This window comes from Eulemur rufifrons, chromosome 1 (genome assembly GCF_041146395.1).
Source record: "Eulemur rufifrons isolate Redbay chromosome 1, OSU_ERuf_1, whole genome shotgun sequence".
Taxonomy (NCBI): Eukaryota; Metazoa; Chordata; class Mammalia; order Primates; family Lemuridae; genus Eulemur; species Eulemur rufifrons.
Genome location: NC_090983.1, coordinates 26,072,512 through 26,088,524, shown reverse-complemented (window position 1 = coordinate 26,088,524; position 16,013 = coordinate 26,072,512). Strand labels below are relative to the sequence as shown.

The 16,013-nt window shown below is 34.5% G+C and overlaps 1 protein-coding gene across 2 annotated transcripts in view; it reads left to right on the top strand.

The window, feature by feature from the left end:
- Positions 1 to 14,652, top strand: part of CREB1 (cAMP responsive element binding protein 1) — a 68,076-nt gene extending 53,424 nt beyond the window's left edge. For both annotated transcript variants that reach the window (XM_069467832.1, XM_069467831.1), the window contains one exon: positions 14,075 to 14,652. In XM_069467832.1, coding sequence (XP_069323933.1) covers positions 14,075 to 14,219 — 145 coding nt within the window. In that variant the 3' untranslated portion in view covers positions 14,220 to 14,652. The remainder of the gene's footprint in view (positions 1 to 14,074) is intronic.
- The last annotated feature ends 1,361 nt before the right edge of the window (positions 14,653 to 16,013 follow it).

Genomic DNA, 16,013 nt, shown 5'->3' with positions numbered 1-16,013 from the left:
TAAAATAAATATGAATATGCACTAACATATCTGACTCTAATCTGTAACCACGGATTCATTTTAGACTTCCCCCATTTGCTCATTTGTATCTTCTTTCTCTGACAGAAACTTAGCTTATATATTGGTTTAAATCTAGTATCCATATAAAATATTTTCAGAATTGGTAATGTTACCCTGTGAGAAACAAATTTACCAATAACAGTGCAGTGTTTATATATTTTTCTTTTTGTTTTTAGCCTTATTTTATTTAGTGAAGTGCTGTTTTCTAAAGTTCCTTAGCTCTGCTCCTTCTTTCTCCACCCCCTTCAGTGAAGGTATGTCTTATTTTTAATACAGTTAGATTTGTTATCGTCGTTCAGTTCTGGGACATCCTGTTTTTCATCTTTAAATTTGCATATAACTAAGTTCACTCTTTGCGCTGTATGGTTTTATGGGTTTTGACAGATGCATAGCATCATGCACCTACCACCACAGTGCCATACAGAACAGTTATACTACCATAAAAATATTCTCTCCCTTTGTAGTCATCCTCTACCCCTTCCCTCAGGCCCTGGAAACCACTGAACCCTTACAGTTTTGCCTTTTCCAGAATCTCTGTAAATGGAATTATACAATATGTAGCCTTTTAGATCTGGTTCTTTCACTTAGCAAAATGCATTTAAGTCTCATCGATATTGCTGCATGAATGAATGGCTTTATCACAGAATATTCCACTGTATGGATGTACTGTTATGTATGGTGAAGTAACTATTCACCTTGATTATTTCCAGTTTTGGAGGAATAAAGTTACTGTGAACATTTACGTAGAGCTTTTTTTTTTCCTCCAAAGTCGTGAAGTAAAACAGCAATGTAAAGCTTTTTATATGAACTTCCAATTCACTTGGGTAAATATCAATAATAAAAAAATCTCCCAATAACAAAAGCCCAAGACCAGGTAGAATTCAGCAGAATTCTACCAAACTTATAAAGAAGAACTAATGCCAATTCTCCTTAAACTATTCCAAAAAATTGAAGAGGAGGAATTCTTCCCAATTCATTCTGTGAGGCCAGCATTACTCTGATAATAAAACCAGACTAGGACACAAGAAAAAAAGAAAACCACAAGCCAATATCCTTGATGAACCTAGATTCAAAAATCCTCAACAAAATACTAGCAAACCGAATCCAGTAACACATCAAAAAGATAATACACCATGATCAAGTGGGATGGATGCAAAGATGGTTCAACATATACAAATCAATAAATATTATGCATCACTAGAATAAAGGAAAGAACCATATGATCATCTCAATAGACACAGGAAAAGTATTTGATAAAATTTAACATCCCTTAATAATAAAAACTCTCAACAAATTAGGTAGGCATAGAAGGAACATACCTCAACACAATATAGGCCATGTATGATAAACCCACAGCTAACATCATATTGAACAGAGAAAAGCTAAAATCTTTCCTCTTAGAACTGGAATAAGACAAAGATGCCCACTTTTACTATTCTTATTCAACATAGTACTCAAAGTTCTAGCCAGAGCCATTAGGCAAGAGAAAGAAGTGAAGGACATCCAAATTAGAAAAGAGGAGGTCAAATTGTCCCTGTTTGCAGGTGACATGATCTTGTATGTATATAAACCCTAACGATTCTTAGAACATACACGAATTCAGTAAAGTTGCAGTATACAAAAGCATCTACAAAATTAGCAGCATTTCTATATACCGATAATGAACTAGCTGAAAAAAAAAAATCACGTAAGCAATCCCATTTACAATAGCTACAAAAAATAAAATAAAATAAAGTAAAAAACCTAGTAATAAATTTAACCAAGGAAGTAAAAGACCTCTACAATGAAAACTACAAAACATTGATAAAAGACATTGAAGAGGACAAAAGCAAATGTAGACATCGCATTCTTGTGGATTAGAATTAATATTGTTAAAATGACCATACTACTCAAAGCAATTTACAGATTCATTGCAACCCCTATCAAAATACAGTGGCATTTCACTTAAATAGAAAAAAACAATTCTATAGTGCATATTGAACCAAAAAAAGAGCCTAAATAGCTAAAGCAATCCTGAGCAAAAAAAAACAGCTGAAGGCATCACACTACCTGACTTCAAATTATGCTGTAGAGCCTGTAATAAGCAAAACAGCATGGTATTGGTATTAAAAGCAGACACATAGACCAGTGGAACAGAATAGAGAACCCAGAAATAAATCCACCTATTTACAGCCAACTGATACTGCACAAAGGTACCAAGAACATACACTGGGGAAAGGACACCCTCTTCAATAAATGGTGTTGGGAAAACTGGATATCTATATGCAGAAGAATGAAACTAGATCCCTGTCTGTCACCACATACAAAAATCAACTCAAAATGCATTAAAGACTTAAACATATAACCCAAAACTATAAAACTGCTGGAAGAAAAGATAGGGGAAATGCTTCAGGACATTGGTCTAGGCAAAAATATTGTGGCTAAGGTTTCAAAAGCACAAGCAACAAAAAGAAAAATGGACAAATGGGACTATGTTAAACTAAAAACCTTCTGAACAGCAAAGGAAACAATCAGCGAAGTGAAGAGGCAACCTGTAGAATGTTAGAAAATATTTGCAAATTACATATCCTCCAATGGACTAATAACCAGAATATACAAGGAACTCAATTCAACAGCAAAAAAAAAAGAAAAAAGTTCCACTGAAATGTGGGCAAAGAGAATAGATATTTCTCAAAAGTAGACAAGTGACTAATAAATATATGAAAAAAATGCTCATCATCACTAATTATCAGGGGAATGCAAATCAAAACTACAATGAGGTACACATACCATCTTACCTGAATTAGAATGGCTATTACCAAAAAGACAAAAAATAACAAATGTTGGCAAGGATGTGGAGAAAAGGGAACTCTTTCTTATATACTGTTAGTGAAAGTGAACATTAGTACAGCCATTATGTAAAACTATGGAGCTTTGTTTTTTAAAAACTAAAAATAGAACTGCCATATGACCCAGCAATCCTACTACTAGGTACTTACTCAAAGGAAAGGAAATCAGTATATCAAAGGGATACCCGCCATGTTTATTGTGGCACTATTCATAATAGCTAAGAAATGGAATCAACCTAAATTTCCATCAGCAGATGAATGGATAAAGAAAATGTGGTATATATACACCGTGGAATGCTATTTAGCCATAAAAAGAATGAAATTGTGTCATTTGCAGCAACGTGAATGAGCTTGGAAGACATGGGTTAAGCGAAATGAGTCAGGCACAGAAAGATAAATACCTCACATTCTCACTCGTATGTGAAGCTTAAAAAAAAGGTTGAGCTCATAGAAGTAGAGAGTAGAATTTTGGGTATTACAGGCTGGGAAGGGAAGGAGAACAGGGAGCATGGGGAGAGGTTGGTTAATGGAAAAAAAATTACCACTTAGATAAGTGGAATGACTTCTGGTGTTCTGCAGCACTGTAGGGTGAATATGGTTAACTATAATTTATTGTATATTTTCAGAAAGCTAAAAGAGAAAACTTTAAATGTTCACAACACAAATGATAAAAATTTGAGGTGATGGATATGTTAATTACCCTAACTTGATCATTGTATATTATATATGTATCAAAATATCACTCTGTCCCATAAATGTGTATGATTATTATGTGTCAACTAAAAAAGGAAAAAAAGAAATCTTTGCCTAACCCAAGATCACACAGATTTTTCTTGTATGTTTTCCTCTAGAAGTGTTACAGTTTTATGTTTTACATTTGGGTCTATGATCCCTTTTGAGTTAACTTTTGTTTAAGGTGTGAGGGATATGTGAAGAGAAATTTTTTATATATGGACATCCATTTGTTCCAGACTATTTAATTAAAACCGTATTCTTTCTCCGTTGAATTGCCTTTGTCCTTTTTTCAATAGTTGACTATTTGTGTGGGTTGTTTCTGGGATGTCTAGCTGCTTCCATTGATCTTTGTGTCTATTCTTTAGCCAATACCATGCTGTCTTGACTACTATACCTTCATAATAAGTCTTGAATTTGATAGTTTGAGTCCTCCTCCAACTTTGTTCTTGTACAGAATTATTTTGGCTATTCTGGTTCCTTTGCATTTTTATACATATTTTAGAATCAACTTGATGTCTACAGAAAGCTTATCAGGATTTTGATTAGGATTGTGTTGTGTTTATAGATCAAATTGAGGAGAATTCACATCTTAATACTGAGTCTTCCATTCCTTGAAAATAATATACTTTTCATCTATTTTTCAGCATGTGGCTCCGGCATATACCTTATTAGATTTATACCTAAGTACTTCTGAGATTTTTATTTTTATTTTTATTTGGGGGTAGTGCTCTTTGAAATGGTATATTTGATAGTTCATTGCTGGTATATAGAAATAAAATTGACTTCGGTATATTAACTTTTTATCCTATGACCATTCAAAATTTTACTTCTTCTAGGAGCCTTTTTTAAATAGATTCTTTGGGATTTTCTACATAGACAATCATGTCATCTACAAATATAGATAATTTTAATTCTTCCTTTCTAATCTGTATGTCTTTTATTTTTCTTTTTTCCCTTATTGCACTGTGTAGGACTTCTGGTATGATATTAAATAGGAGTGGTGAGAGGACATCCTTGTTCTATTCTTGATCTTAAAGAGCATGTTAGTTTTCTATTGTTGCTTATCACAGATTACCACAAACTTAATGGCTTAAACAACACAAATTTATTATCCTCTAGTTTTATAGCATTCAAGGCCTTCATGCACTCTCACTGGGCTAAATAAAGTCAAGGTGTTGGCAGGACTGCATTCCTTTCTGGAGGTTCTAGGGGAGAAATCTGTTTCCTTGCCCTTTCCAGATTCTGGAGGCCACCCACATTCCTTGGCTCATGGCCCCTTTCTCCGTCTTCACAGTCCGCAGTGTTGCCTCTCTCTGTGTCTTCCTTTCATAGGCACTTCTTCTGCCTCCTTCTTCATTTAAGAACTCATATGGTTAACACTGGGCCCACCCAGGTAATCCAGGATAATTTTCCTATTTTAAGGTCAGCTAATTATCAACCTTAATTCCATCTGCAACCTTAATTCTTCTTTGCCATGTCAGGTAACGTATTCACAGATTCCAGAGATTAAGTCATGGACATCTTTGGGGGACCACAAATAGTTGTAATAGCTATAGCTTCTTTGCAAATGCTCCTTATTAGGTTAAAAGTCTCTTTTATTGTAGTTTTCTGGGAGTTTTTAATCATAAATTATTGTTCAATTTTGTCAGATGCTTTTGTTGAATATATTGAGGTGATCATGTGGTTTTTCTTAGTCTGTTAATAGGGTGAATTATGTTGATTGTTATTCCATTGTTGAGACATGCATGCATTCCTAGGATGAACTCCTACTTGGTCATGATGTAGCATCATTTTTACATATTGCTGGATTCAGTTTGTCAATATTTTCTTGAGGGTTTTCCTGTCTACATTCATGACTGACAAGAGGTTTTAGTTTTCTTGTCATAGGTTTGTTATTAGGGTAATGCTTGCCTTATAAAATGAGTTGGAAGTGTTCCCTTCTCTTTTTCTGGAAGAGGTTATGTAGAATTGGTGCTATTTATACCTTATATGTTTGGTAGAATTTGCCAACAAAACTATCTGGGCCTGAAGTTGGCTTTTTTTGGAAGCCTGCCCCTCTCCCCCGCCTAAAACCATGAATTAAATTTCTTTAATAGATAAGGGACAATTCAGACTACTATTTCTTCATTGAGTTTTGGAAGTTTATGTCTTTAAGAAATTGGTTCCTTTCTTCTAAATTGTCAAATTTATAGGCATAGAGTTATTTGTAGTATTTATTTATTATCTTTTTAATGTACTATAGGGTCAGTAGGTATATCCCCTCTTTCATTCCTAGGTTAAGTTGTGTCTTTTCTCTTTTTTGTTTTGGGCAACCAATTGTTAGTTTCATTGGTTTTCTTTTTACAGTTTCATTGATTTGTTCTCTGAGTTTTATTATTTTGTTCCTTCTGCTTGCTTTGGTTTTAATTATTCCTTTTCTAGTTTCTTAAGGGTGGAAATTAGATCAGAGGTTGGCAAACTTTTTTTAAGAGTCAAAAAGTAAATATTTTAGGCTTTTTGGACCAAATGGTCTCTGTCTCAGCTACTTAACTCTGCCATTTTAGGACCAGAGCAGCCATGAATAATACATAAACAAATGAGTATGGCTGTATTCCAGGAAAATTTTATTTACAAAAATGAACAGTGAGGCGCATGTTGTCAACCCTTGATGTAAATGATTGATTTAAGACCTTCTCTTCTAACATAAGTATTTAAGGCTATAAATTTCCATCTATATATTAATTTAGCTGGATCCCACAAATATTTATTCATTTATTTATTTATTTATTTAAAGAGACAGGCCCAGGCCAGAGTGTAGTGGCGCAGTCATAGCTCACTGGAGCTTCAAACTCCTGGGCTCAAGCAGTCTTCCCACCTCAGCCTTCCAAGTAGCTGGGACTACAAGTGCATACACCACCACGTCTGGCTAATTTTTTTATTTTTTGTAGAGATGGAGTATTGCTATGTTGCCCAGGCTGGTCTCAAACTCTAACCTTAAATGATCATCCCATTTTGGCCTCCCAAAGTGCTGGATTACAGGTGTGAGCCACCATGCCCAGCCTGATTTGTCAAATTTTTATTTGCATTTAGTTCAAAATATTTTTTATTTCCTTTAGACTTCCTTTTTGACTTATAGATTTAGAAATGTTTAATATTTAAAATATTTCCAAATGAGGATTTCCCAGGTGTTTTATGGCCTAAGAATATACTTTGTATTATTTCTTTTTTCTTAAATTAGCAAGTATCCTATTAATGTCAAACAGGTATAGTTGGTTACTGCATTCAAGTTCTATATCCTCTTTATTTTCTACTTATTCTATCACCACTGAGAGAAAAGTGTGAAGTATTCAGCTGTATTTATGAATTTGTTCATTTCTCTTTTCAGTTCCATCAGCTTTTGCCTCATGCATGTAGAAGCTTTGTTAAAATAATATACAATGAGAATTATGTCTTCTTATAGGATTGGCCTCTTTATTATTGTATCTGCTCTGTCTGACAATAATAAAACTACCCCAGGTTCCTTTTGATTAGTTTTTACATAGTTATGCCCTTCTCTATTTTTTTCCTTCTCTATGTCTTTGTATTTGAAGCATATACTTAGGTCTTGCTTTTTTATTGAGTTTTACATCTTTTAATTTACTTGGACCAGGGGCTAGCAAACTTTGACTCATGGATCCAATCTAGCTTATAGCCCATTTGTTTGTTTGTTTATACACACATGTAACAAAGGCTATTTTAGGCCAACAAAACCTAAAGTACTTACTGTCTGACACTTTATGGAAAAACTTTGCCTACCTCTGCTTCAGACAGTAAGTTAAACAATTAAAAATTGAACAATTAAAAATAAGTGGAAAATTTTTATTTTCATGTATTTAATCTTCAAAGCTTTGAGAAAGTCTTTATTTCATCATCATATTTGAAAGATATTTAAGTACTCCATTTTCTTATGATTTACAGAGTTTCCGACAAGAAATCTGTATTACATAATGCTTCTTTTTTCCCTGACTGCCATCAGGATTTTCTTTGCCTTTGATTTTCAGCAGTTCAAATATGATATGCCTAGGAATTTTCCCATCCCTCCTCCCTACATCCACCATATTTATCCTGCTTGGTGTTCTTGTTTGTATCTGTGGCTTAGTGTCTGTCATTAATTTTGGAAAATTCTGTTATACTTCCTTCAAATATTCAAACAGAAAACTGCCCTGTTCTCTCTCTTCTTCTGAGATTCTGGTTACAAGTATGTTAGAATGTTGGAGACTGTCCCACAGCTCTTGGTTCTTCCGTTCTCCCCACACATACACTTTCTCTTTGTGTTTCAATTTGCATAATTTCTATCGTTCTCTCTTCAAGTTCACTCATCCTTTCCTTAGCTTGTCATTTCTACTCATGAGCACAACATCAATGAATCAATCCATTTCCATTTGATTCTTTTTTATAGTGTCCATCTCATTGCCAGAATAACCCATCTAATCTTACATGTTACCTACCTTTTCTTTTATAGCCTTTAGCATATTAGTCATAGTTATTTCAAATTTTATATCAAATATTTCTAACATCTGTATATGTGAGTCTAGTTCTGGTGATTGCTCTGTTTCCTGGCAGTGTGTTTTCTTCTGCCTATTCATGTGCTTTGTAATGTTTAGTTGAAAGCTAGACATGGTACATAGGACAATAAATGCTAAGATGAGGTGAATAGCTTTTATGCCTGGAAATGGGCACATATTTCCTTCTGTGAGGACTTTAGTGTTGGGGGGGAAAGAGGGAGTAATCTAGGGGAGGAATTGGGCTATTTATGAATTGTTATGGTTAGCATCAGTGTACCACAGGCTTCAGACACGTGGAGAGCTAGTTTGTTTCTAGGGTAGGAGTTTTCAGAGCAATGTCTGTTTGATTCTAAATTCCCTATCTTCCTTTCATGCTGTGCCTTAGCTAAGATGTTTGCAAGCTTTTATTTCTCTCCTATCCCTCTCCCATCCCTCTGTTATTTGGAGCTGTTTTTCAGGAGGATGTGGGGGGATGGAATAAGGGGAATCTCTGTTCTGAATCGAGCTCAATCTTAGGCATGCACTGTGACTCTCTTGGTCTCAGGGGTGCAGTCTTCTAAGTTCTCTTGCTCCTCCCCCAAAAGCTCAAGCCTTACACATTCCTTCCAGCTGCAGTGAATGTTCACCAATGCCCTAAGGCCAGCAGTGTTGCCCTTCCCTCCACAGATTAAGTCTTTTGTTCTATAGTAGAGATAAGCCCCCTGTAGAGTTGCTTGTTCCTCCAACTCAGCTGCTATTCCCCCCTCCTTTTGGTCTGTACCCCAAAGGATACTTCTTAGTACTCTTTGTAGTCTTTTCTGAATGCCCAATTGGGTTCATGGAGAAAAAGCCTTCAAGAGCATGCAGACTTTCCCAATTTCTGCAGTCCCTAGAGGTTGCACATGACCCACCAGCCTACATTCTAGGCTTCATCACTTTTTCACCTGTTCTAGGAGAACTCTTTTTACCACTGTCCAGTTGCCTCTCTCCCAGGTGAAGATAGATGCCACTTTTTATCCTGAGGCACTGTCTCCTTAGATTTTGGGTCAGTTCGCTGTATAACCTTAGTTGTCTGGTGGGTTTTGAAAAAATTCATGAATTTGAAATTAGTCCTCTTTTTCATTCTTTCCTAGTTCTCTACATCCTGGGGCAGAAGCCAGAACCAATACAGATATTTTTAAATTAATACAATTTATGTAAATGAAGATTTGAAAGACCTGTACAAATTTGAAGGCAAAAGAAAAAAAGCAGTTAGTATGGAAGGATTAAAGATGCCAAAAAAGAAAGGAATAAGTGAAACAAAATAGGAGTATCACATAGAGGTTGCTGTGGTTTGAATGTGTCCCTCAAAGTTTGTGTGTTAGAAACTTAATCTCTAATGCAACAGTGTTGAGAGGTGGTACTTTTAAGAGGTGATTAGGGGTCATGGAGGCTCCACCCTCATGAATGAATTAATGCTACTATCATGAGAGTATAGATTGGGTTGATAAGTTCATTTCCCTTCCTCTCTTGCTCTCTCATGCTCTCTTGCCCTTCCACCTTCTACCATAGGATGACGCAGCAAAAAGGCCCTCCTTGCCAGATGCAGGTCCCTAGGTCTTGGACTTCCTAGCCTCCTGAACTGTAAGAAATCAATTTCTCTATAAGTTACCCAGCCTATGATACAGGTTGAGTATCCCTTATCTGAAATGGCTTGGGGACCAAAGGGTTCAGATTTCAGGTTTTTTAGCATTTGTATTATGCTTACCAGTTGAGCACCCCAAATCTGAAATGCTTCAATGAGCATTTCTTTTGAGCTTCATAACAGCACTCAAAATTTCAGATGTTGGAGCATTTTGGATTTTAGATTTTCAGATTTAGAATGCTCAGCCTGTATTCTGTTATAGGAACACAAAACAGACTAAGAGGCAAAAAATTAGTTCAGTAAACGTGGTAGGAGGATGTTGAAACACATTTATATGGAAGAACTTTTTTTGAAAAAAATGTGTCTACCAAATCAATTTCAGAATTTGTAGGTCATCTGTTTACCTGAATGCTTGGAATCATAAAATCCTATTTCTACATTAAAAAAAAAATCAGAGGTCAGTTTAATCTCCAAACCAATCTACTGGCAAGGTTCTTTCATTCTCTTCTGTTCTTATAAATATTTAGATAGAAATATTTGAGAAGCTTTAAGAGGTACTCTCCAAGCTAGAAATTTCTTTTAAAATTTTTATTTAAAGTTCATTTGAATTTTGTATTCTACTCCAAAATAAAGTGCTATTTATTTTAATATGAAAATGTCTGCCACCCATCAACCAAAATTGGTGCTTTAGAATGATATGCCACATTTATTCTTGGCTTTGCATACTCCTTAATACAAAGCTAACTTGTACCTTGGTTTGGGACATGTTGATGACTCCTTTTTTTTTTTTTTCCTCTAAACAGATGAGGAAGCAGTTCTTGAATGGGAAGGGACCTGCTGGAAGCTACATAACTAGTTAGTGTCAAAGCCAGAGTCTGAACCCAAATTTCCAATCCCTAGTTTCGAACTTTCGCTAGTGTATCGTATTTTATTACATTTGTATCCAAGTTTACTTATTTCAAACTGTGGCTAACTTGAGCATCATTCTGCAAGAGAGTGTTATTTGAAATTTATTTACCGTTCCCCTCCACACCTTGCCCTAAAAGAAGTTATAGTCAAATGAAATATTACATCGTCAAATATAGACATGCTACATGGAATTCCTTTTTATAGAGTCTCAATTCACATTAGTATATTGAAAGGATCCAACAGATCTTGTGTTAAAGAAATAATTTAATTTTCTTAGCCTAGTGTTTCATAGTTTTTTTCTTTTGAGGATCATATACTTTAATCTTTCACAATACTATAGTATACTGATTATGGGAACAAAGTTAGGAGATACTAACCTATAGGATCATATTAGTTTAACTTTGGAAGTTAGCATGTAGCTATAGCATTCATATGGGCACTCTACTTATGGACCATATATTTTCAGGTAATGGAGAGGAGAAAGCAAGGGAAATAAGATTAGTCAACCCTGGCTTAAATTAGATTTGTAAGTGTACATACATCCTACATACCCTCTATATTGTTAGAATTCACCAAATACAGAACATCTAAAGTGATGTCTGAATCATTTCTACTATCATCCTTTCTGGATCACTGTTTTCCTCTTGGCTCCAAAGTACCTCTTGGCTTGTCCTCTTCACTGTTCAGTGGAAGGCTGGGCCATTTTTAATCCATCTCTCCCAATATTTAAGCAATGCTATGGATTATATATTGTCCATATTTCTCTGTCGTGGATAATACAACATTAGATATAGTTTTTTGTTTTTTTTTTTTTTTTTTTTTTTTTTGAGACAGAGTCTCACTCTGTTGCCCGGGCTAGAGTGAGTGCCGTGGCGTCAGTCTAGCTCACAGCAACCCCAAACTCCTGGGCTCAAGCGATCCTACTGCCTCAGCCTCCCGAGTAGCTGGGACTACAGGCATGCGCCACCATGCCCGGCTAATTTTTTCTATATATATATTTTAGTTGTCCATATAATTTCTTTCTATTTTTAGTAGAGACGGGGTCTCGCTCTTGCTCAGGCTAGTCTTGAACTCCTGACCTCGAGCGATCCACCCGCCTCGGCCTCCCAGAGTGCTAGGATTACAGGCGTGAGCCACCGCGCCCGGCCTAGATATAGTTTTTTTAATTCCAAAAATCAGTTTGCATTAGAAGCAAGTGCTACTTTTTTCTGAATTGATAGGCTATATGAGGATGAAGACATTAATGGAATTATAGTATGCTACCATTTGAATTTTCTAGAAATAATAATAGCTAACACATTTATAAAATGCCAGGCACTATTTGTGTGCTTTACATATATTAACTCATTTAATCCTCATAAACCTTTTGAGGTAGATAATATTACCATGTCTTTTTTATAATCAAGAATGTTAAGTAATTTTCCTGTGGTAAGGGGTAGAACCACTTAAACCCAGGAATCTTAACACTGAAGATACTATTAACTGCTACACTATACTTCCCCTGATGTAAATGAATGATTCTAAATTGCTATGTTTTTCATTTTTTAAAGACATAAAATCTTCTTGCTTTCAACTCTTAGGTTTATTCAACAAGAACCTACCTTGTTCTAGTCCCTGTGCTACTGGCTGAGGTTATAAAGAATAAGATGTGGCCCTTGACCACACATAGAGCTAAAAAAGAACACTGGTTTAGACTTAGCTTGCTAAAGAAAAATAATTTTATTATTTTTAATCTGTTAGTTTTTTTAAATAATTTTTTATTTTTAATTGTGGTTTAAAAACAGCATGAATTAAAATTTATCATCTCATCATAACCATTTTTCAGTATACAGTTCAATAGTGTTAAGTATATTCACATTGTGGTGCAACAGATTTCCAGAACTTTTTCATCTCACAAAACTGAAACTCCCCATTTCCCCCTTTCCCTACTCCTGTCTCCTGGCATCCACCATTTAAGTCCTGTTTCTGTGAATTTGATTACTTTAGATACCTCATAAGTGGAATTATACAGTATTTGTCTTTTTGAGACTAGCTTATTTCACTTAGCATATGCCCTTGAGGTTCATCCATGTTGTACCTTACAACAGGCCTGCCTTCCTAATATTCCATTGTATGTATATACCACATTTTGTTTATCCATTCATCCTTTTGGTAGACATTTGGGTTCCTTCTACCCCCTTGGCTATTGTGAATAATGCTGCAGTGAACATGCATGTGTAAATATGTCTTTGAGACCCTGCTTTCATTTCTTCCGGATATGTAGCCAGAAATGGTATTGCTGGATCATATGGTAAATTCTAATTTTAATTTTTTGAGGAACCCTCATTCTTTTCCATAGCAGCTGCACTATTTTACATTCCGACCAATAGTACACAAGGGTTTCAATTTCTTCTCATTCTCACCAACACATTGTCATCAACAATTGGTATTTTCTGGTGGTGGTTGTGGTGGTTTTTGATAATAGCTATCCTAATCATTCTCATGGTTTTGATTTGCATTTCCCTAATGATTAGTGATGTTGAGCATCTTTTCATATGCTTATTGGCCATTATATATCTTTGGAGAAGTGCCTACTCAAGTCCTATGCCCATTTTTTAAAAGTTGGATTATTGTGGAGTTGTGGGAGTTTTTATATATTCTAGATCTTAACCCCTTATCAGATACATGATTTGCAAATATTTCCTCTCGTTCCATAGGTTACCTTTTCACTGTTTATTGTATCCTTTGATGTGCAGAAGTTTTTAAGTTTGATGTCATCCTATTTTTCGATTTTGTTTTTGTTGCCTGTGCTTTTGATGTCATGTTTAAGAAATTACTGCCAAATCCAATGTCAGGAAGCTTTTTCTGTTTTCTTCTAGAGGTTTTATGTTTTAGGTCTTATGTTTAGATCTTTGATCCATTTTGAGTTAATTTTTGTATATGGTATATGGGAAGGGTCCAACTTCATTCTTTTGCATGTGGATATCCAGTTTTCCCACCATTTGTTGAAGAGACTTAGGTTTTTTAAAATGCCCTGAAATGATTAGTATGTAAGATTTCCTATTTAAAGTGTTTTTCACATTGAAATTTAGCTTTAATATTTTCTTAGTTATTGATATGGATAGAATTTCAAGTTTTGCAGATATGCAGAACATTTCAATTAATATAGTGAGAGATGTGTTTTTTAAGTGATTGTTTAACTCTTGTTTGTTTATGGGGTTTTCTTTTTTGTTTTTTTAAATCAACCTTCTATGGTATATTAAGATTAAAATTTAACATAAGATAATTTCCAAGTCATTCTGTATATTTTTCAAATGTCTAATACATACAAAAATGTTTGTTGCTTTGAGCTATTTCTCTTTTAAAAAGTACTCCAACCCAAAATAAATGATACAGAAATGATTTGCGTAATTTTCCCTGTCCTGTTTTCCTTGTAGGGAAGCAGCCCGAGAGTGTCGCAGAAAGAAGAAAGAATATGTGAAATGTTTAGAAAACAGAGTGGCAGTGCTTGAAAACCAAAACAAGACATTGATTGAGGAGCTAAAAGCACTTAAGGACCTTTACTGCCACAAATCAGATTAATTTGGGATTTAAATTTTCACCTGTTAAGGTGGAAAATGAACTGGCTTGGCCACAACCAGAAAGACAAAATAAACATTTTATTTTCTAAACATTTCTTTTTTTCTATGCGCAAAACTGCCTGAAAGCAACTTCAGAATTTCATTCATTTGTGCTTTTGCATTAAACTGTGAATGTTCCAACACCTGCCTCCACTTCTCCCCTCAAGAAATTTTCAGCGCCAGGAATCATGAAGAGACTTCTGCTTTTCAACCCCCACCCTCCTCAAGAAGTAATAATTCGTTTCTTGTAAATTGATGGGGGAAATAAGGAAAAGAAAATCTTTTTTAAAATGATTTCAAGGTTTGTGCTGAGCTCCTTGATTGCCTTAGGGACAGAATTACCGCAGCCTCTTGAGCTGAAGTAATATGTGGGCCGCATGCATAAAGTAAGTAAGGTATAATGAAGAAGTGTTGATTGCCAAATTGACATGTTTTCACATTTTCATTGTCAATTATGTAAAATTGTTAAGAGACATACCCTCTAAAAAAGAATTTTAGTGTGGTATTGAAGAAATTAGGAATGAATTCAGAGTGCTTTCTATGTACATTCTCTTCTTCAATACTGAAAATTTGTCCTTGGTTCTTGCATTCTGTATTAACTACAGCTCTTCCATAGGGCAGTTGTTGCTTCTTAATTCAGTTCTGTTATGTGTTCAACATTTTTGAATACATTAAAAGAAGTAACCAACTAAATGAAAAAGCATGGTATTTGAATTTTAAATTAAATTGAAGTAAATAAAATTACAAAGCTTATTTTAGTTAGTACTAAATTCTAAGTAAAAAGATGCTGATTAGTAAACCAACCCCTTGAGTTACATAACAAGGTTTTTAAATAAATGTTTTTGTCCTCGCTTTCAAAAATATTTATATTGTCACTCACTTACTTAAAAGGGTATTTCTAATTTACTGTTGTCCTTTGCACTTACATTATACCACCAACAGGAAAGCCTTCAAGATGTTAAAGCAAAGTGATGTATTTGTTTATGAAATGTTACCTGTAGAAAAATACTGATTCTAAATCTTTTCCACATTAACATACTTCAACAGAGAATCTCTAGTGAATTTTTTAAATGAAAGAAGTTGTAGGGATATTCTAAAAAGTACAGTGTTAGATTTTAGATTTGCACAAGGAAAGCAATTATTCTTCAGACATATTTGAATGACTACTGTACTACAATATTTGAATTGTCATTCTTACAAAACATTTTTTTGTTCTCTTCTAAAAAGGGTAGTTATATTTTAGCTTTCCAGTATGCTATATTGCCTTTGTCATTTTATAAAGGAGCTACCTATTTTAATTCCTGACTGTAATAGTCTATATTTGTGTATGTCATACACTGTTCCCCTAATACTACTTTTAATTATTAATTACTTGTTTTATTCACTAAGCCTGATAAATCTAAAAGTTACCCCTTAAAAGAAAGATAAGACTATGGTGGATTTTAGAAATTTGGAGACTGGCATAATGTTAGATTATAATTTCTCATTTGAGAAGGAAATTCCTTTTTAAAAAAGAGTCAAGAAACTTAGAAGGTTAATGTTTCATATTTAGTAATGGGTTAAGAAAGTAAAGTTTGTTTAACATGATAACAAAATGTGCAGATTTAAGTGTTAATTATTGGGTCCATTTAAAAAAGGTTTTTAATTAGTATTTGTAAATGATATATTTTTGTTTGTAACAAACCATTGTCTTTTTTCAAGGATGAACAAAGTTTATGAAGGAGCATCATTCTAAGAATTGAGTGATGTAGTCTTT